The following is a 21,244-nucleotide window of genomic DNA, read 5'->3' as shown; positions in this document are numbered from 1 at the left end:
AATGTAAACTTTTTTTTGTAATTTGACTTTGCCAGCGTATATCACAGGGACATGATTTAAATTATGCTTATTCTATAGACTCAAGATTTTTTAATCCAGATTAAAATAAATCCCAAATCCTGTTTATCCAGTCCATGCATAATTATGTGAAACTGTTTTTAACCAAAATACATTATGTAATGAAATATAATCAAAAATATGTAGAAATGGAGCAGAAGGGAGCAAATGAACACATAAACAAGGTCTCAGCATATTTCACTTGCAGGTCTTTAAAGCTAATTTTAAGTTTAACCATTTCAAGTAAGCATTTGCAATCTAAGATGTAGAATTTTGTTTAGAAAATCAAGTTTAGTCTTAGTGCACAATTACTCCTGAGATTAAAAGGGTTTCTGTTTAATCTCTTTTTTTGTATTTTGTTTTCCACTTTACCTGGATTCTTAAATATATTACTGAGGATAATTTAAAACATCTTTTGAAACATATTCTCCATGTTATTTATATATATATATATATATATATATATATATATATATATATATGAGTATGTATGTGTATATGTTGCATGTACATATATATATATATATACAATGTAAATTATTATGCACATAATATTTCAAAGGAGATTTCAAAGGAGATTTTTGATTTTTTTATCAGCTTTCAGTCATGAAATGAAGAAAAAAGATATTAGATGAAATTCTGCCTTCAGAATTCACAAAAAACTCCAAGTAGACATGGGCAGAAGTCAAACACATTTGTTTGAGGACAATATTAGTCCTTTATTCTAAATGCAAATATTTCATGCAAAATTAAGTAAAAACCACATGCAAGTCCAACTCATATGCGCATGGCTAATAGTCAAGAAAACATCATTGGTGTGTGTGTTAACATGCATATATGGTGTAAACCAAGAGCATTCACACAAAGGAAAATGCAGAATGATCAGCAGCATGACAACTTTGTCAGTGACATTCCTACAGAGCAACTATCTGATGCAAACCAATATGCACATGACCTTTTTTGGGCAAAGAAGCATGACTTGAGTTGTGGGGTAAAACAGTGATTAATAAACATGGTTAGATTGACATTTTTTAATGTCTAATTTTTAGTAACCATTTTGCCCCACATCTGATTCTGCTTGGATTATTTCCCTTTGCTATCTACCCCTTCATCATGCAAAAAGTTACAATTAAAATTAGAAAGCACTGAACAAGCTCTAAACCCAACAGATAACATGGATATTCTTCACACTTTATACTGGAATTAAATTTGATATAAATACCTCCTGCTCTTACCAGTGGGTGGTGTTATTCCATGTATTTAGGTGTGAAGCAGACAGGAAAGAGATAAATCTTTCATAAGTACAATGTAAATCACACAATTCTTATATTATCCTTGTACTAAGTGTAATTCATTCTAACTCTTAAAGGAAATAAGGCGATTGACATAACATGAGGGTAGAACTGTGAATAGAATAAGGAATGAAATACAATGAAACAAGATACTAAACTTGAGAGTTTTTCCAGACTTTATTAAAAACAAATCCTCCATACTGCCTCACAATCATATTGCAGAATATGGGCTATTTAATCCATTTAATTGTTGTTTCACATTCATGACAAATCCAAGACTAATTTCCGTACACCAGTTTCCAAATTATGCAACTCTTCATGTGACAATATCCAGTTATAGTTACTATTTCATGTGAACCAGGGGGTTTTAGTACATCCATTAGTGGTAATGAATTACTTAAGGCACATATGATTTTGTAATATCTTCAGAAATAATTCATTGAGCTGCTTTAGGCTTAGGTTGAACACACCTGCAGCTTAAGGGCCTGATCCTGCGGAGTGCTGAGTACCCCACAATTCCATTGCCATCAGAAGGAATTAGGGCTATTCAGTGCCACACAGGATGAAGCTACTGATGCTGCCTTCCACTGCAGTAATCCCCAGCAGAGGTTTATACAATTGTCCTTGTCCTGCCCTGGACATATTATTCCTTTGGAGGGGACACATGGAAGTGGCAGGTGAAGACAAATATATTAATTTTCTATTGTATTTTCAAGATCTGCTTTACTTAATGGTAACCATAAAGTCAAATTGTCAGTGATTCATCTTCATAAAAGATTTTAATCGAGACCATTTTTTCTGTTTGCTGCATAAAAATGTTGTACTCTGACAGTCATTCAGAAATGTAGTTATAGATATCACATGAAAGCTGTTTGAATGTATGTCAAAATTTTGGAAGTTGATTTCTAGTTAAATTATTAAAAAGTGTGTAGATTTTCTTGTTCTTGACAGCTTTCTTGAGAGTTCTGCAGTTTCTAATCTACAGCTCTGAATACCTCTGGAAAGCATCCCTACAGAGACACAGATTCACAGGTCTTTAAGATGTATAATGCCCTCAGTGTCTTCAAATTGATGTTGACTTTTCAGAAAAAATGTTTCTATCTCCAGAAAATCAGAGAATCATATAGATGCTTACTTTTTGCTCACTAACAGATTGTTATTCCTTTTTAGCTAGCCATGTATTTATAGAAGGAGAGATTACAGGGGCTTTTTTTATCAAAACCAGAAAAAATGAGTGTTATTCCTTGTCAGAAATGAGTTTCTGTGGATGGCTAAATGGTTAGTAGTACTGTGTTGATTTTCTGTGCAGAATTACATGGCTGTGAATGCAAGCAAATTATTCAGACTATCATGTGATTCAATTATATCTCTTTGAAAAGAGCAGCAAAACGTGCCTGCTCCTCTCTTCAACCTATTCCCAATATACCTGTTCTAGATTTCATGGAAAGATTTGGAAAAAAAATTGATCTCCACAGGTTTTATAGAACAGTAGCTCTGCAGACATCAACAGAACACAGGTTCTCTTGTTTGATACTGGAAGTGGAAAATCAGGGTGAAGAACAAACAAAATTCTGGAACACCTACATCTGAAAGAAGAAACCTATATTTTTTTTCCTGTTTAAGCTTACAGAAGCAGCCTACAGTTCTCAAGCTTTCCTATACACAATGAGAATTCAGATTACCGATATACCTGGCAATAACCTAGGCAGTGAAATGTTTGTATGCCAAACATGCAGTGGCTTGATTGTAAACAACTGAGATGTATATGCACCTTCTTAAGTTTGTACTTTTACAGCTTACAAAAAAATACTAGAAAATACTAAAGACTAAAAGTGCCTTTCTAATTTCTCATGCATTTATCTATTGCTCAGCATCTCTGCCTGAAAAACAGATGATCATACCATGTTCATGTCAATGCCATTGGTGTATGTCCACGCATGCTGGAAATATTCCTCCAGGCGCTGCCGCAGTGGGTTTGGGATCTGATGGAAGCGGATGAACTCCTTCACTCGCAGCATCTGCATGTGGTACCGTGCAGTTCCCGAGTAGAGCCTTTGGATTATTGCGGATACGTTTCCGAAAATGCTAGCGTACATTAATGCTGGATTAAAGAGAAACAAAACTTACTTAAGTCATATCATTGGGTTTTGCAGATGAGTACGGCTAAGCAAAAGTTAAGAACAAAGGGAAGAGTTAAAAAGGTATGCATACATTTATGGGTTCAGTTTTAAATAGAAAAATAAAATATAATTATGATTATATAAATATGATGGGATAGAATTTCCTAAATCTGCTCCAAACTCACCTTCTTACCTTATACAGGATTTGCTTACAGACACTGATATATAACACAGATATTCTGACAGTTTGGATAACAGATTTTGAGTAGTTAAGCAACTTGATTACTTCCTGACACTGGATGAATCACAACATATTTTTGCATACAACATTCCTTTCCCTAGGAATTTGCCCTTCCGGCTGCATGCTTATAATCTTATTAGTTTAGAATGTTAAGCCATTTGCTCAAACACAGAGAGGAAAAAAAGATTAAAATCCATGATAAAATTACTTACAGCCAATCAACATGACACAGATGGAAAAGATTTTCTCTGAGTTGGTGTTTGGAGACACATTTCCAAATCCTACACTTGTCAGACTGCTGAAGGTAAAATAAAGTGCTGTAACATATTTGTCCTTGATAGATGGTCCAGAGCTTGCATCACTCTTATTGTAATGCTTCCCTAGTTGTTCTCCTAAAGAATCCAACCAGCCAATCTTGTGAGCCAAGTAAGGTCTTTCTACATTTCCAATGGCATACCAAATGCAAGCAAGCCAGTGTGCAATTAGTGCAAATATGCACATAAGGAGCATCAGAACTGCAGCACCATATTCGGAGTATCTGTCCAGTTTCCGTGCTACCCTCACCAAACGCAGCAGTCTAGCTGTCTTCAGAAGGCCTATTAATGTAGTTGTCTGTAAAAATAAGATAGGAATTGATTTTCTCTGTTACCAAATGTATTCTCATGTATAGTAAGCATGAATAAACCACTACAAATTCCATTTTTTTGGGGAATCAACACAAAGAGTAGAAGAACACCTTTCAATGTAAATTTAATTTCATTATCTTTAAGCTATCAATTTCATTATAAAACCAGGGAAAAAAATAAGAAATGTACATTTAAAATCAAGATATATTGAAGTTGTCATTATGTGCTAAATACCCTTTCATGTTGAATATTTTACTTGATCTGGACTCTTGAGTTGACCATAATGGATTCAATGATCCAACAGATTAATGATTTTTTAACATGATAAAGTGTGTAAATTATTAGAACTACTCATAATTATATGACTATATAGGTAATAAGTCGACAGAGGTAATAAGTATTCTTGAAGAAAGCTGTGTGACTGTATTTGATCCTGACTTAGAAACTCCTTGCAATGCCCTGACACACATAGTCTAGAAAAGTGAAGCATTAGGGCAGAAGTGTCTCAAAGAGTATATCTGCAAGATTCCTCCTGTTTGTAATGATAAAAACATTCATACAGGTGAAAGAAGATAAAGCACTGTAAACAGAACATCATGTAAAAGTTCCTTCAGATTAATCTTTTTGCATCTTGTAGGTGTAGTGGCAAAAGCCAGTAATAAAAGTACTACACCATTATAAAAGTAAATTGGAGAACTTTAAAGAAGGAATGTGTTTCAAGATTTTTAGTGCAGATGTGTGCTATTATCCATTGCAGCCTCTTTGAGGCTTTGACCTTTTTATAGCAATGTAGAGGTGATTAATTTAAGTTTTCATATTTAAATTAGTAACTATGCTAATTCCTTGTAGAAGGAATGGACAGCATTGTTAAGAGGAACAGCTGGATTAAAAAAAACCCTCAGCTACCTTTTTTCCTTGAATTAAGTCTGAACATATATTAAACTATTCAGTAAATGCCAAGACTGCACACATTTTAATGTTTTTTGTGTTTGTTTGTTTCGTTTGGGTTCTTGTTTTAACATGCATGTATATTACATGACACTTAACAGGAAAAGTTTTCCAAGCCTCACAAACCACTTTGACAGTAATATGCATAACAGCAAAGCCTTTTTTTTTGCAACAAGTGCAATACTAGTTTTTGTTTTATTAAATCCTTGCATTTACCATGTTTCTGAGTAAAACCCCAAAGCTCTTAGAACAAAACAAGCCTTTCCTGGCTGCATTTCTCAGTGGAAAACTCAATGAATTGTTCATATTTTCTGAGTAGATGAGCAAGAGGATAATGTATGGTAACATTCCTTAGTTCAGTTTAATACCCCAAATAATAACTTTACATAAAGAAGCTTAGTGACCTCAATAGTCTGAAAGACCACACCCTTCAAAATGTTATGCCTAGGCTGAGATTCAGAAACATGTAAATATTGTGATTAGGTTATTTTTTCTTTGTAGGTAGATGAGGTTTATATATTTATGATCCCTTAAGAAAAGCTAAGATTTGTTTTTAGTGGGGTGTTTGAAACATTCTATTACAGATGCAGTCATATCTCTACGTCATGCAAGATCACATATTCTTACAGTGCCTCTTAAATAGATCAGATGGTAGATTGTTAATCTACAATATGTCATCACTGTTCCACCGCATTCTTAAGATAAAATTTGCTAATAATATTCATACTCAGTGTCAATCCTATACTTAGGTACATGAGTTTGAGCTCTGGAGTATGTGGAAGGTACATAACACAAGAAAACCATCTCTTCAAGGGTAAAATCAGCATGAATGAGACTAGATATGCTTCAAGCATCAAAAAACTCATCCTCAGTTTTAATTTTCTTTAAGACAGTGAAGAGGTTTTAACACTAAAAGAGAGCTGGCAGCAGAAGTGAAAAGCATAGTCCACAAGTTTTCATGTGCCTAACATGCTGTCCACTTCTCAGCATAGATGTAGCCTTCACATAGTAACAGTACATCCTCCATGTGTCACTTGGCCAGGGATAGAAGTTCTTGGTTTCAGAACTACATCTCATGGAACATCATTTTGTTAGTGTGCTGGAATACTTTGATCAGCACAATGCCCAAGGAAGCAGGGTGCCTACTCTGTCAGTTACCTTACTCCATCTGGTGCCAGCCATTAATATCTGCAAAGAACAACCTGATAGATGCTGCTCTCTTTTCTGGATTGCTGGCTTCTCTGTTTCCATCATACCTATCTGCTGGACTACAAGCTCAAGAGTGCTTGGATAATCACTTAAGATTTTTTTTCTTTTCTCTTCTTTCCATCTATTCATTATTTTTATCTTCCCAAATATCAGGGAAGCCATCTAACTTTCACAACACACAAACAAAAAAGAGAGAATTACTTACTCCCAATCATCATCATTTTGAGTCATTAAGCAGAAAAAAAAAATAAAATTACATCATTTCCCTATTTTAGAAATTGGAAAGTTAGCAGTCTAACTCTGTTGCTTTCTTATAGTTGAAAAAGTATGGCTCAAATAGAAGCATTTGGAGAGTGCTGTATGTGGTATTTGGATTATTATCTCCTGCCCTTTCAAGACTCCACTTGATATCAAGGTGTTTTAAAGCTGCATGAACACACATGGAGCTCTCTTTAGAGCTTATGTTGTTTAACAAAAAGACTATTCAATACAATTTTTCACTAGGGATCTTCTTTGAAGAATCTCTAGATAACAAAAAAGAGCTATTTTACAAAAAAGATAGCTTTCATGACTTAAGAAATTCTATTAAATGAAAAATGGTCCATTCTGTCAATTTTACATTTGCCTCTTCTTGCTAAACTATGAAAAAGGGATCATTGGTGAAATATTATAGTTAGCAGTGTAGGAAGAAAAAGTGCAGTAAGTAGCAGCTTAGAAAAGTGATTGACATGTTCAATACCATGAATGAGAGAGAGAAGCTATGATGGCATGGTGAATGGAACATAATCCATATAACATCATCACTGCTTAGATAAACAAAGCCATTTTTTCCAGCTAGAGAAACTGGTCAATTACTAGATTTTGAGGACATAAAGAATCAATTTACTTATATCTGCAATAGTGAAAAAGTCATTACATGGTCCAATAATTTCTGTTTCAATTTCCACATTTTTAAATTTGTCTACTCATCTGCAAGAATGCACTGGTTTGTTACTGTAATCTGCAATGTTATTTTATGTTAAAGTTGTCCCTTTAGCAGGACTTTAGCACCTGGCACTTTACTCTTAAAAGTACCTGTACCAGGGGAGGTGGGGAAGAATGATGTTCAGGGGCACTCCTTCAATGAACTTTGGGATTGATCCCTGTTGTAACCCTTCATGTTCCAAACTTCTAATAATTGAAAATAATTTTTTGGCAATGACAAGTGATCAATGATCAGAAAGGAATGCAGACCATGCCTGGAGGGCAAAGTTGTAGTCTGAGTTAAAAGTGATGCCATTATGAAAATGTTGGTCTTTCATGCATATGTGCTTTCGAAACCACAGAAAAAGTTACCAGCAGAAAGATGGACACCTATCACAGATAATGAATGCAAAAGGTGATCAAATTTTCTCTTAAATCTCTGAGCTTTTTAATCACCTGCTGACTAAAAAAGTTCTCTTCTGGTAAGAGAACTATTAATATGTTCCCCCTGTCCTTTATATTACTCTCTGTCTTCTTATAGCTTTCCTTAGTAACTTTTATTTTTAGTGCAAGGTTTAATCTCATGTTTGATTAGACTCCTCATTTACGTTTTGCTTAGTTTGCTGCTTTAAAAAAAATTCTGCATTCTGTGCATCACAGAAAAGTCAAACCCAATTCTCTGCTTTTCAGAGAAAATATTATGATTTCATCCCTTCTTAAATTAAATATTTTTTTTAATGAGCTGGGTCAGGAATCCAGAATATAGTATATATTTTATATACCTTTAGGCCAGTTTTGGATGCATATATTGAACAATTTTTTACTCTGTTGTGTAGATAGATCATGCATGTCATGCCTTCTTTTGATAGTCCATATTCTTGATAAAATTGACAACAGCCAAATCTCTTTGATAACTACTATAGTTTATGCTATAACTAACCTGTTTTCTGCTAAGTAAACATCTGACCTAAATGTTTTGAGCAGAGAAAAATTATTTTAATGATGCAATGCCAGCACAGTACTTATATGCATCATGGAAAGTTTTTAAAAAGTAAGTGACAAATCAAAGCAGCAGTTCCTATAAAAAACCATTTGACCAAGTCCTTCACACACAATATATTTATTATTTCTCAAGACAGTGTCAAATATGGTATAAATGAAAAATTCTGGCTGAATCATGCAATGTTTTCTCTTCTTGATGAAAGCTAACATGGTGCCTTATTCTACAAAGGAAGATTTAATTTTAGTTTAACTTTGAAAGATGGGATGGAAATACTAAGCAGCTTTTAAATGACAAGCAAAAAATACTTTAGGATACACAGAATACTATTGTGAAGTAATAAATTAAGATTTAAGGTTTCTTATTCATTTAAGCTTACCTCTTCAGAGCCAGAGCCAAAAATCAGCAGGTCAAAAGGTATTGCAGCAACCATGTCAATTAGGAACCAGCCTTTGAAGTAGTGAATTGCTATTTTTGCTGGATCACTTACCACTTCTTCATTCTGGTTTACATATGTTGTTCTGAAGTTTATTAGAATGTCAATGATAAACATAATATCCACAATTAAGTCTACAACATTCAGTGGGCTGCAGGAATATCCACACTCTCTCCTCTTCCGATCCTCACTGTCGTTCAGAAGGAAGGCAGCAGAGTAGGGGGTGAATATGGCAGTGTATATGACCAGCAACAAAATGAGCCAGTCCCAGACAGCTTTGAAAGGACTGTAGTGCAATATAGTAAACTTGTTGATGCGAGGTGTCTGGAGTTTATATTCTGGTAGAACATCAGCCCCTAAGGATAGAACCTAAAATAAGAAATATCCACATCAATAATCAGACAGTGTATCTACTCCCAGTAAACACAGCAAATACAGAACAAAAACTTCTTCATTGTAGTTTTGAGAATTAAGCTTCAATTATTTAGTGTTTTGGCAAACTAGATTTCTGTGAAATTCATGGTGTCTGCCAGGTCCAATAAATTCATTGATGATTTTGCACAGTCGGTTGATTCTTGTCCCCTGTAGCAAACATTAAGAAGCATATCTTACATCCATAAAATCTGCATTATTAAGCATGTCATGAAGTTCATTTATCCACCACATGATAACCTTGCCAGCCTTCTCAGGGCCAGTGAATGACGTTTCTTGCAGTGATGTAGTGTTTTTCTCCCAAAGCAAACCTATTATCATTGGCTTTTATTCCCTACAAAAGAGTTTACACTCATTAGAAAGTGTACACAACCAAAAATTAAAAAAAGTTAGTGTCCTTGACATCTATCTACACTTTGAGTTTTGTGGTGTTAGAAACCTTCATGCACAGAGAAATTACACTGAGGCTATAGTTCTAGTTCAGCTAAAGATGTGACAATGGATACCACACGAGTATTGCCTTTTCCTTCACTTCTACTCTTGTCAATGCTTAAATCTTATTATTCTTTTAAAAGTATGGATTTGTTATCTGCTGGTGTTATCTGAGTTGGATTGCAGTTTTATTTGGAAGGATTATTTGTAAGCACTGTTTAATTTGCTGGCTCTGGAAGCTGAAATGTTTGCTTTGTTGCAAAGAGCAAGCATTGTGTGAGCACCAGATAAAACAAATTTCCTTTGGCTGCTCTTTCAGTCTGATTGAATTCCGTCAGGAAGGAACAAAACCTTTAAGGATCAAAAGGTAAATTATATTTTGTCTCTATTCAGTGTTTGGGATTGTCAGCAATGATGCTAATTATTGCCTTCTGTGCTGCAAATGATCTCCAAATCCTATGGGACTCAGAACACCATTTCATTTTACACAGGCTGGTGAACAAACATCAGATGGTGACAACCTTCAGTTATTACTCAGTTGGGCAATATTCATTGTTCATGAAATCTCATACCCCTTTTCCACCAATTACTTCTGCTTAGTCCTTATTCTCCTGCTATTTAAAAACAATTCTATTTTAAAAATAGGTCACTTCAAAAGCTATTAAAATGAAAAATTCTACTCAAATGAAATGGTGATTGGACGGGGATATACCTTTTCAGTGATATTGCCTGCTTTTATTTGCTTTCTTTTTACAGTTAGTATTCTGGGACTTGAGAATTCAGCTTGTTCAAGACTGAGGGAATCCATGCTCCTTAAACATAATCTTAGAAAATTCTAAGGGTCAGCACAGCATTTTCTATCTAAAATTCCAACAGAAATAGTTGTATAAATCTTAGACTCTATCCTTACTAATATAAGTGACACTAATCTTACCCAGTCAAATTATACTCTGAAAATATTGTGAGAACATGAGGGTTAATAATCACTCTTCTTTGGTCTCTTTCACTTGAAGAAAGAAGTGATTAAGTCATCCAAAAGAATATGTGCTAACTCCAAGCAGCCGCCAAGCACTGGGCTGAGCACTCTGCTGAGGTAGAGACTGTTCATCAATTTTTTGTATTGTAACTAAGACTTGCATTTAACTAATGGTGCTGGCTACTTTTTTATGCATTAAAACATTAGCTGACAGCAAGCTGAAGCATTGCTTAGTCTCTTAAGCAGTCTTAATATTTTTAGTCCCCCACCTGATGAGTTGACAAGCTTTTCTTAGTATTTGAGAACAGTGAGTATATGTGCCAAGTGAACCGCTATTTATAAAATTTACATCACCATTCTGCTGGATTTTCAGACAATGAAGAAAATGGATTAGGCAACAAGGACAATAAAGCTTACTTCACATGTTTCTTTCTGTTGCTTGAAAATTCCAGACACTCTGCTTCACTTCAGAGCAACACAGAATGTTACCTGGACTAATTCCCCTGAAATCTGACTGGAAATCTAATTTTAGTTACATTTATTCCTAAATTGGTATAAATTGATTTAGGCAAAACTGGAGTTTAAAAATCCAAACAATTGGACAAAATGAGGGAATAGCAGTATTCCCTGATTTCAGTGAGAATTCAAGGCCAGGCTGGATGGGGCCTGAACAACCTGGAGTAGTGGAAGGTAGCCCTGCCCATGGCAGGGAGATTGGAATGAGATAATCTTTAAGCTCTCTTCCAACCCACACCATTCTATGACTCAATGATTCTACTATTCAAACTTTAGTTTCAAGATAGTCTGAGAGACCCATACTGCTATCACATGTATATTCATAAATTTTGTTCTGAGGCATTCTCATTCTAAATTTATTAAAGAATGCAAATGCACACAGTAAAAACCAAAGACCTAGAAACAAAGAAGCATAATAGCATATGAATAAATCATAGCAGAAATAATACATGATTAATACCACCATGAATTGTTAAATAAATATTTCTGTCAAACCATTGCATGGATTAACAGTATGGTTTCCTGGTTATTCTACCACTTGATGAGAGCAAGTCTAGGACAGGGCTGCACTCAGGCTCTTTAAGTGACTATAGAGCTAAGCAAAGCACATGAACATGGAAAAGAACCAGGAACCATTCCCAATGCATTCAAGAAGCACTGCACTCATCCCTCAAACATATTGCAATTGCATGGACCAAATGCAAAATGCAAGTTATTCAGAAAATATTGGACCTTTTTCACCTCTGCTAAGAAGTCACAATATTTTTTGTGCTGCGTATTTCCAAACAAACAGAAAATAGGTGACTAATGTACACTCACAGAAAGAATATGTAACATATGCACAATCTAGGTAACACCCTTCATCTAAAAAAGAAGTACTGCACATCCAGAAAATTTGAACAAAGAACAATGCTTACAGGTGACAAAATATCAAAAAAGGTATCAGGGCTTGAGTGAAACTGAACAGATTTAAGGTAGATCGACACAGATATCTGTGTGAAAAGTAGATGTGAAAGTTTGATGGTTGCAATCATTAATAAATTAGATGGTACTTTGCTATGTCTCATGAACAAGTGTGCCTGATATGAAGTGTATGTATATTTAAATGGTGTAGTTATATTCAGTACTAAATACTGTTTTGTCACTGCTGCTTTTGCAACAGATGAATTAAAGTAAATCTTGTACTGACAAGGTTAGCCACGCATAGCACCTTTTATGTTAAGAGAATTTCATAAACATTTAATAAAGTTCAAACTATAAATATAGTCCCAAATTACTTTGGGAACTTTAAAATAAACATTTATCTCATCCATAAAACATCTTGTGTAAAACTATGTACTTGTTCAAATACAATGTTGAAATATTTATTTCTAAGAAATACTATATGACATGAAAAAAATATTATTTTGCCAATGTATTGCTGCACTCACTCCAGTAGTAGTCCAATGCTAGGCACACAGCCCTGAGAACTGAGTGGATGATCACCCCTGCATCCTCAAGCCAGGAAGGATGTAGCAAATCTAGAAACACATCAGCTCCTCATCTGCTGAGATACTTGAATATCTACTATGATTTAAGGACCTGATTGAATAAAGGATATTCTACACCAAAATATGAAATTACATGAAAATGTAAAGAAGAAGCTGAACAATGATAATTGTGTTGTAAACATTATCGTAGCTAGTGGAAAAAAAGGAAAGAATTTGGAATATCTGCCTATTTAGATATAACCCAAATACACAATACAATGTCTTCCTTTTTAAAGGCAGTTTTGAACTAATTTTCAGATCTTTATCAACAAGGCTAATAACAGTATTGAACAGGAAAAAATTGAAAAGGAAAAGAAATGAAAAACATGAATCAGACTTGTAAGCAAAGGCCATATTCTTGTAATTGACAGTTTTTGTCCTGACCTTAAATCAGAATGATAGAGCACTCAAAATGAGGGAGTATTGCTTCAGCTTTAAAATGGTTTTAACAGATTTTATGGAAATTTCTTCTCTTGAAGTAACCTCTCCTGTCTCTCTTTTGTCCTGTGTATTAGTTTTATTGAAGCTGCCAAGCTATAACTAGCAAGTACATCTCTTTTCTTTTCCTCTCTATTCATACCATTACCATGAGACATCTACAGACTGGACCTCCTAAGGAGATTTCTGAATCTAAAACCAACTAAAAATAAATATTACACGAGTATTAATGAACAAATGGAATTTAAATTAACATTGACTTTCTGATAGCAGGCATTACCTAATTCCCCAAAAGACTTTAATGGATTTTCATATTTCAGTCATCTTGATGATTGTCTTCCTTATGCAGACATGAACAATTAAGAAGATTACACCAGTGCTGAAAGAAAACTGAAGTGCTCTTAATTTGGTGCAAACACAGCATTACATAAGGCTTTCACATACCAGCTTTACAAGGTGTTTTTACATGTAAAAGGTATTTTTACATGTCTTTCAAAGGACAGCTACCAAAGAACATCTCCTGAAATACTAATGATAGGAAATGTTAATAATACTTGCCTTCTTGTCTTACTGTCTTTGTCTTTAATAAAGGTTTTAAAATCATGTAATGTGACTGTACGTATATAACGCTGAATGCTAAAACACTCTCTGTGAGACAGTTTGTGGTAAAGTAATGCCGTCTTATACAGAAGATTTTTTTTTCTTCCTCTACATCCTCATATTCACCAAATGTAATTTTAGGTAGATATAGAAACAGAATTTCTGCTAGTAGTGATGGAACCTGAACATTTAAAGGTTATCTGAGTGTATTTTAATTTTTTTTTGTTCTAGATATCCATCTGTCACACAGAAGCTTGTTTGAGGGAAATGGGACTTCCTCAGAGTGCTAAGTGCCTCGCTGAGGCCATAAAGGGCTGAACTTTCATGAAGATATCAAATAATTATATATCTTATTCAGCTAAACATATTTACATACACAGCAAACCAAAATCTTCAAATGGTTGAAGAAACATGCATGTGTTGTGATGAAAACAGTAAAACAGCCTTTTTCTCCTGTTTGTTAAGTAAAATTGTTTGGGTTTCAGAGAAATAATATATATTGACTTACAAGAGTCTTTCACCAAAATTGAATACATGTAATATCTCTAACCTATAATTTATTTTTATTAAGCTAGATATTAAAAGAGAGTAGGTATTTTTATAGTGAATTTTCCATGAAAGTTTTAAGAAGTGGTATGTAATCTTAAACCTCAGGAGCCTCTTCCTGCCAGTCAGTATATAATTACTTTGACATTGGTCAGAGCAACACTTAGAAGCACATAGATTTACTAAGAGCACTTTACTGGTCTTTAAAACCGAAATTAGGCATATATAGATTATTAAAGAAGATATTTACAAAGAAGATATTGACTTCTTTTAGCAAAAGCTAATGACAGAATATGTATTAAAAGCTGCGCAACCCTCTTATTTAAAATTCACTATGAGATAATAGTTCAGAAGACAGCAAATGCTATCCTTCAACATTCTAGTGAGTTTGTGAGTTATTCATTGCTCTTCTGGCAACACTAAGCTGCTGAAAAGCATTTATATGCCTCAAAATATCAAGGGTCAAATTTCTTATAAAGGCTTAAATTATTGTGTGATTTTTAGTAATCAAGAATATATTTTCTATCATCTGTTCATAGTGTGACAAGAAAAGAAGCAGATTTTGAGATTTTGTGCTTGTTGATGTTATCTCATCCTTACAATATTTATGAAAAAAGCATTTTTCATTATTATACATTTTGACTGGTTTGCTGGCTGTCAAATACTTTGATTGGATAAAGAAAAGAATAAAAGCTATAAGAATTTCTGAAGTGCATGGAGAGATAATGAAGTAACTGCATTCCTTGTTTGGTTCTATGATTACAATACTTACTGACATAACTGTCAGGAGTACAGGAGAAAGGAAGAAAAGATCCTTATGTATATCTTCATATTTAAGTTTAACTTTCAGTTTCATGGTAAATATTTTCCCCATAATATGCAAAAAAAAAGCAAACTTTAGTGTCTAGAAAATCTGCATTTTGTAATTAGACCCCATAGTGTTTAAAAATATATGAACTGCAATAGAAACTGTTCTGGTAGGGAGAAAAGCTTACTTTAAAAATTGCCATCTTTCCTGTGGCTCTCCATGTTTGTGCCTAATGAGCACATCCCAGCCTTGTTCACTTAAAGGAGATATTTAGTCTTACCATTCTGACCAGGTTTCCCAAGTACTGCTCTCAGCACTACTTTTAGGAAAGTTAAGTGCATTACCTAAATTTCTATACAATTTGGCCATCAATATTTTAACCAAAAAGCCATTTGGCAAGGCTAGATGGAACAGATTGCATACATAGATACAGACAATATAATGATACAAATTACATTTCATTAGTAAAACCAACCCATTTAAGCATGATCCAGATTTTTAGGGCCACCCATTCAATTAATGCTGGTTAGGCATAGAAAAAGGGTGGATTTGTGACCATGGAGAAGTGAGCAGACAAACTTGCCTTTGCTCAACCAGAAGCTGGATCTTACATTTTTGCATAGTAAATATTTTATTGTTTTACAATGCAAGAACTTATTTTAGTTTTGAAGAATTGGTAAGACATGGTATGATCTTCATGGTGATTCTTTACTAAATACTCTGATACTCCAACAGAATCAATAACAAAACAAAAATAGCACAGAACCAGTGAGACAAAAGTAAGTCCTTGAGAAGCTCTACCTTGCCCGTGCTGTGCTAAATGAAGCTCATGTTTTGGAGAGAACAAGAGGTTTTATTTATGGATTTAACCTGTGTCCTGATTCTGGCTACGAGAGAGTTAATTTTTGTTCTTAGTAGCTGACACACTGCTCTGTTTTGGATTTGGTATAGGAATAATGTTGAAAACACACTGATGCCTTGGCTGCTAAGTGATGTTTACCCTAAGTCATGGACTTTTCGGTTTCCCAGGCTGTCTCAGTGAGCAGGTGCACAAAAAGCTGGGAGGAAGCATGGGCAGTACAGCCGACCTGATCAGGCCAATGCATAGTCCACAACATAGAATGTCATGGCCAGACTAAAAACTGAGGGGGATCACCAGGAAGACAGACCTATCACGGCTTGGGAATGGGTTTGGCATCAGTCAGCAGGCTGGGAGCACTGTACTGTATAACTTGTTTTTCTTGGGTCTTCCCCTGTGTCTCTGTCTCTCCTTTTTTGTCTTCCCCTCTACTTTTGTTTACACATTAGTACTAGTATCTCTCCTGACTTTCTCCTCCATCCCACTGAGGGTGCAGGAGCAGCGGAGCAGCTGCTGTATGATAGTTTGTGGCAAGCTGGGGTTAAACTGTGACAACCAGGGAGATACAAGAATCTTTTTGGTGCTACTGCAGGCGCTGAAAGCTCAATCCAGTGGGGAAAAAAACCTAGAATGGAAGCCTGTAAGCCTTAATGCTCATTGTTTTCTAGATATATTGACTAATTTATCACACAGTGCAAACTGCAGTTTCCTCTCCTTACTGGATATTGTGGGTGTAAAGAAGTGAGAAAACAGACAGCACAATATATCTGCAAATAACTATCCTAGACAAAACTTATTTTTCAAGCTTTTTTTGAAAATCTGTAAGGAGGCTAGAGTCTGCATCCTATCCTAACAAAATTTGTCAAAATAAATTAGCTGCCCTCTAACAAGTTCTGCAGAATGGCCATGAGCCACAGGCTCTGATTTTTTTCTCAATTCCAAACTCAGCAACTAACAACATCAGAGACTAAGATGTAGCAAAAATGTGTTATTCTCCTTTGGTTATAGTCTTCCATTTGTAACTCATCTACAAACCCAGTGAAATGAAACTTCCTTGAACAGAACAAATTGGTACAAATATGAGCCCATATAATTCAGAAGTTATTTGGCTTCAAAAGAAAGGTTTCTTCATAATTGATATAATTCATTTAGAAAGCAGAACATTTTCCAAGATGGATACTTAAAATAGAAAAAAATTGCAAAGCTGTGAAATGAAGAACTTTTCTTCTCATTTAATAAATGTTTCTCATTTATTAGTACTAGAATACTCCACACTCTGTCTAAAGCTGAACGTACCATTCCATGCCAGCTTCCAAGATATTGAGTAGTTACTGGAATTTCCATATTTAAAAAGATGCTACCTTAATGTAAAACTGGCAATTCTTTGAGTAAAAAAAGAAATTTTTATGCTTGTAAATAAACCTAAAGTATCTTAAGGACGATTTTACCATGTGCTACAATGCAAGATTTATTCAATTGTCAAAGAAAACTAGACTTACCTAAGGTAAATAAAATATCAAGAAGAAACTCTGTGTTTTCTACGTATCAATATCAGGTAAATATTCATATAATTTCAATACTTTATTTCAGATAGATTTTTATTTTATAGTATAGTTTTACACTTTCAATGGTGTTGGAGATAGAATGTTATAATTTATGGCTTAAACATCTTCACTAAGGTCTTTTGCCTGTTTTAGTAAAACTATACTAGCAAAGCTGCAGAGAAGACCACCACGCCCTGAACAGGCTTTCTGACTGAGGCCCAGAACTACTCCTTGATGACGACCTTGACTCAGGCCTGGGCTAGAAGAATACATTCACAGCTGGATCATCCTTAGCACCTTCAGGGTGGAGACCACAGCCTCAGGGCTATCAGCTGCCAGGCTCGAACAGACCCTCGAACTGAAGGGTGGGGGGAAAGAGGCGTTGGGTGTGTAGTGAAAAAGCCTCTGGTCAGAGGCGGTGAACACCCACCCTCCACTGTGCAGAGCTCAGATGTGGGGCTGCTTCACCCTGAGAAGGACAGCAGAAGGGTGTCATGGCCCATCAAAGGCCTCCTCCAAAGGGGTCCCCAGACCCTGCACCAGAGCGCTGCAGCATGATACAACCTATCCAAAGTGCTGCAAGGGACAGTGTCAAACTGGTCCCCTTAGGGGAGGCGCCTTGGGTGTTCCCACCTAGCCCAAACAAATATCAATCCACTGCATTCTGCACTTTTTGGTGCAGTGCTGCGGGGCACGGAGAGGAGGGACTCTCACTGCTGAGAAGACCAGATGGAGGGGGACAATGAGACATAGCTGGCGCCCCGGGAAGGGTGAAATGTTTCCACCCTGTCACTCTCTCCCTGTCCCCCCACTCCCCATGCACAACTCTTTCTCTCTTTCCTTCTCTCTTCTCTCTCTCTCTCTCCCCTTTTGCCTCTTTTACTATTAAATGAAATATGCCACTTTTTTTTTGGTGCCAACATCTAACCTCAACTGGTTTTAATCATGTGTTTTGGGTATATTTCAAACCTCTCTGGGTCTAATCTGTGTTATTCACAGACGCTTCGTTTCCCCCACTCTTCTGTGTTTAAACTGGTTCATAACAGATGGCTTGAACTAGCCACTTTTAATAAATACTTCCTAGAGACTTTCGTTGTGCTACACTTATTGATTTTATGCTCAGTAACACCAACATCATCCATAAATATAATTTAAGGAGTGTTTCTCCTTTTTACTCCCTTCCTCTTTTTTTTTTCTTTTTTTTTGAAAAGCAATAACTCTGAACTATTCTGGGTTTGCCCTTCTCTATTGATTCTGTTACCAGTTACAAGCTGAAAGCATTATCCAAGTTCTAATACACGACAGGGAATAGATGAGAAAAATGACCTTCTCATTCAGCTTATTAATTTTGAGGGCATTCAGAATTCATCAAACAACACACTGTGCTGACTGGGGTTAATGGTCTTTGCTTTTTCTTACTATTTCTACTACTTTGAAAAAATGCTAAACCTTATCTGGCCCTAACTAGAAAACATTTTCCTCAGTTGCCACTACATCAAAAACAACTAATCCACATGCTTTTTTCCTCCCCTCTGCCCAAGACAAAAAAATAATAACCTCATTGCTATTTCTTGTTAATATGCTTAAGGATCTCATTTATAATTAATGTTAGAACATAACTGCTTTATAATAATCATCATAACACCTGCAAATTGCAGGAACTTTCTTTTTAAAAAAGTAGTTTATTCATCAATTTCTTTCATTAGTGATGTGTGGGAGAGTAAAAATTTCCTTGAAAAAAGTAATCATTAGATTACCCACAAAAACTTCAGTTTGTATACTAGCTAGTATTACATGAAAAGAGAAAAGAATTTAAATTGTTAGCTGATCACACTTGCCTTTTTTTTTCCTGAGGAAAACACTTTTAAAAGGTGGGACTATATAATTTCAGGTAAATGCTAAACATTGCCTGTCCAGGTTATGGCATTTTGTGACTAGATCCAACATTGGTCATACAGTATGTACATGTGAGTTACCTGGCACTAGAGCAGAGTTCAGAATCCAGACCATTTGAGGGTAAGGGCACTTTGAGAGAGAGGGAGTCCTGAGTCTGAATCCGTGGTGCCCAGGGTTATTTTTGTGCCTTTTTTAACAGATGGTCATTTATGTAAGACAAGTAACAGTCAAATTACTCTGGAACTACAATCCAGGATTGCCTCTTTCTAAGAGGTTGTCCTGAATGTTAGCTACACCAGCAGTGTTCTTGAAAAATAGCAGCTTTTTGTGACCCATGATATCCACAGCATTCTGCCCTCCTCCCTTCCTCTTTCCCCATGTCAGCTGCTATTGCTGTCTATCTCTGGGAAATTATATACTTATGCTCTCCTAAAGATAGAAACTGTCCTGGGTTAACACGGTAACTACTGGACCCTGATCTAACTTTGCAGTTGTGCTGTTTTGCATAGGAGGCTGGGTTAGATGGCCTCTAGAGGTCTCTTCCACACTACATTTTTGTATGGTTCTAAGGTTACGTGAAAGATGGACTATGACTTTCACAGCTGTTTTAAGGCAACTCTAACTGCATATGTGAAAGCTATTATTCCAGACTGTGCATGCCAAAGGCATCAGAGGATCTCACAGCTCTTTGGATTTTAGTGGGGCTTGACTTGCTGTTCATGGTGAGACTGTTCTGGTGAGTGTCAAAACTGTTGGTTTCAGCAGAGTAACCTACCAGGTTTAGAAACTTCCAAGGTCAATCCTCATGAAGTGGGAGTTTGGGTGTTTATAGCTCTAGACCAGAGAAATGAGACTTGCCTAAATGCTGCCAGCGCCTTCATTTCTATAAGCTTTGCTTGCTTTGTAGAGTATCAGTTCTTGCACTCAACTCCTTATTATCAGAACAAATTACAATGCCATCTGAAAGTCTTTTTTCTCCCAGTCCTTAGCATTAGAAGAGGAATGTTGCTTTGACAAATGAGCTAATATTAACAAAGGTCATATGCTTTATTCCATGTTAGCATCATGGCAGTAAACACAGAGATCACACAAAGCTTTGATTACTCAAAATTGTAATTCATAGAAGATAGTGGATACTTTTTCCCAACTCAGCAAGATCAGGTAATAGAAGAGCAGATCTTGGGGGAAGGACATGGACTAATTAAGGATGCATCCAGGTTGCATGCTGCAAAACAGCTGGGCTTTCCGACTGCTCCATTTCTACCATATGTTGTGAAATCTTCTCGAAACACTGCAGCAGTTCAGACGCCTAAACCTATTCAGCTGCCACAAAAAGAAGAGGCTCTACCGTAAGGAAGGAATATTTTATCTTTCACAATTGTTGTGAATCTTATTCTTATTACTTGATGCAACAGCAAATAATTATAATGAAGATACTATGCTTTCTTCTGAAACTGATCAAAACAGTGGGCTTTAATTTCTGCTTCCATACACTTGGAATAGCTGTTAGCTCTGGTGAAAAAGATACTATTTAAAGTTGTGGTGACACCTTGGCACAGGTTTAAATGGCCACAGTGGGACTGAGGTATTTTTACTGTTTTTAACCATGTCCTCTGCTTTTCTTGGTTTCACAGTGTGCCACACTTTCTAAATTACAATGAAATTACTCACATTTATACTATTTCTATAACTACATCTATAGTAATTACAAAGCCTAATTATGTAATGACAATAAAAGATGAAAATTTATTGCATGAGGGTGCTAACTATTATTGT

General features: G+C 35.6%; 1 protein-coding gene across 2 annotated transcripts in view; it reads right to left on the bottom strand.

Moving 5' to 3' along the window:
* KCNH7 (potassium voltage-gated channel subfamily H member 7) overlaps positions 1–21,244 on the bottom strand; it is a 208,083-nt gene that overhangs the window by 33,896 nt on the left and 152,943 nt on the right. For both annotated transcript variants that reach the window (XM_054277503.1, XM_054277504.1), the window contains 3 exons: positions 8,836–9,261; positions 3,923–4,322; positions 3,251–3,450 (listed from right to left, as the gene is read on the bottom strand). In XM_054277503.1, the coding sequence (XP_054133478.1) occupies positions 3,251–3,450; positions 3,923–4,322; positions 8,836–9,261 (1,026 nt within the window). The remainder of the gene's footprint in view (positions 1–3,250; positions 3,451–3,922; positions 4,323–8,835; positions 9,262–21,244) is intronic.

The sequence above is a fragment of the Melozone crissalis genome, unplaced genomic scaffold (genome assembly GCF_028551555.1).
Source record: "Melozone crissalis strain CALT ecotype California unplaced genomic scaffold, PUWL_Pcris_2 ptg000023l_1, whole genome shotgun sequence".
Lineage (NCBI taxonomy): Eukaryota > Metazoa > Chordata > Aves > Passeriformes > Passerellidae > Melozone > Melozone crissalis.
The sequence above is the reverse complement of the archived record's forward strand: the minus strand, read 5'-3'. Positions and strand labels throughout refer to the sequence as shown.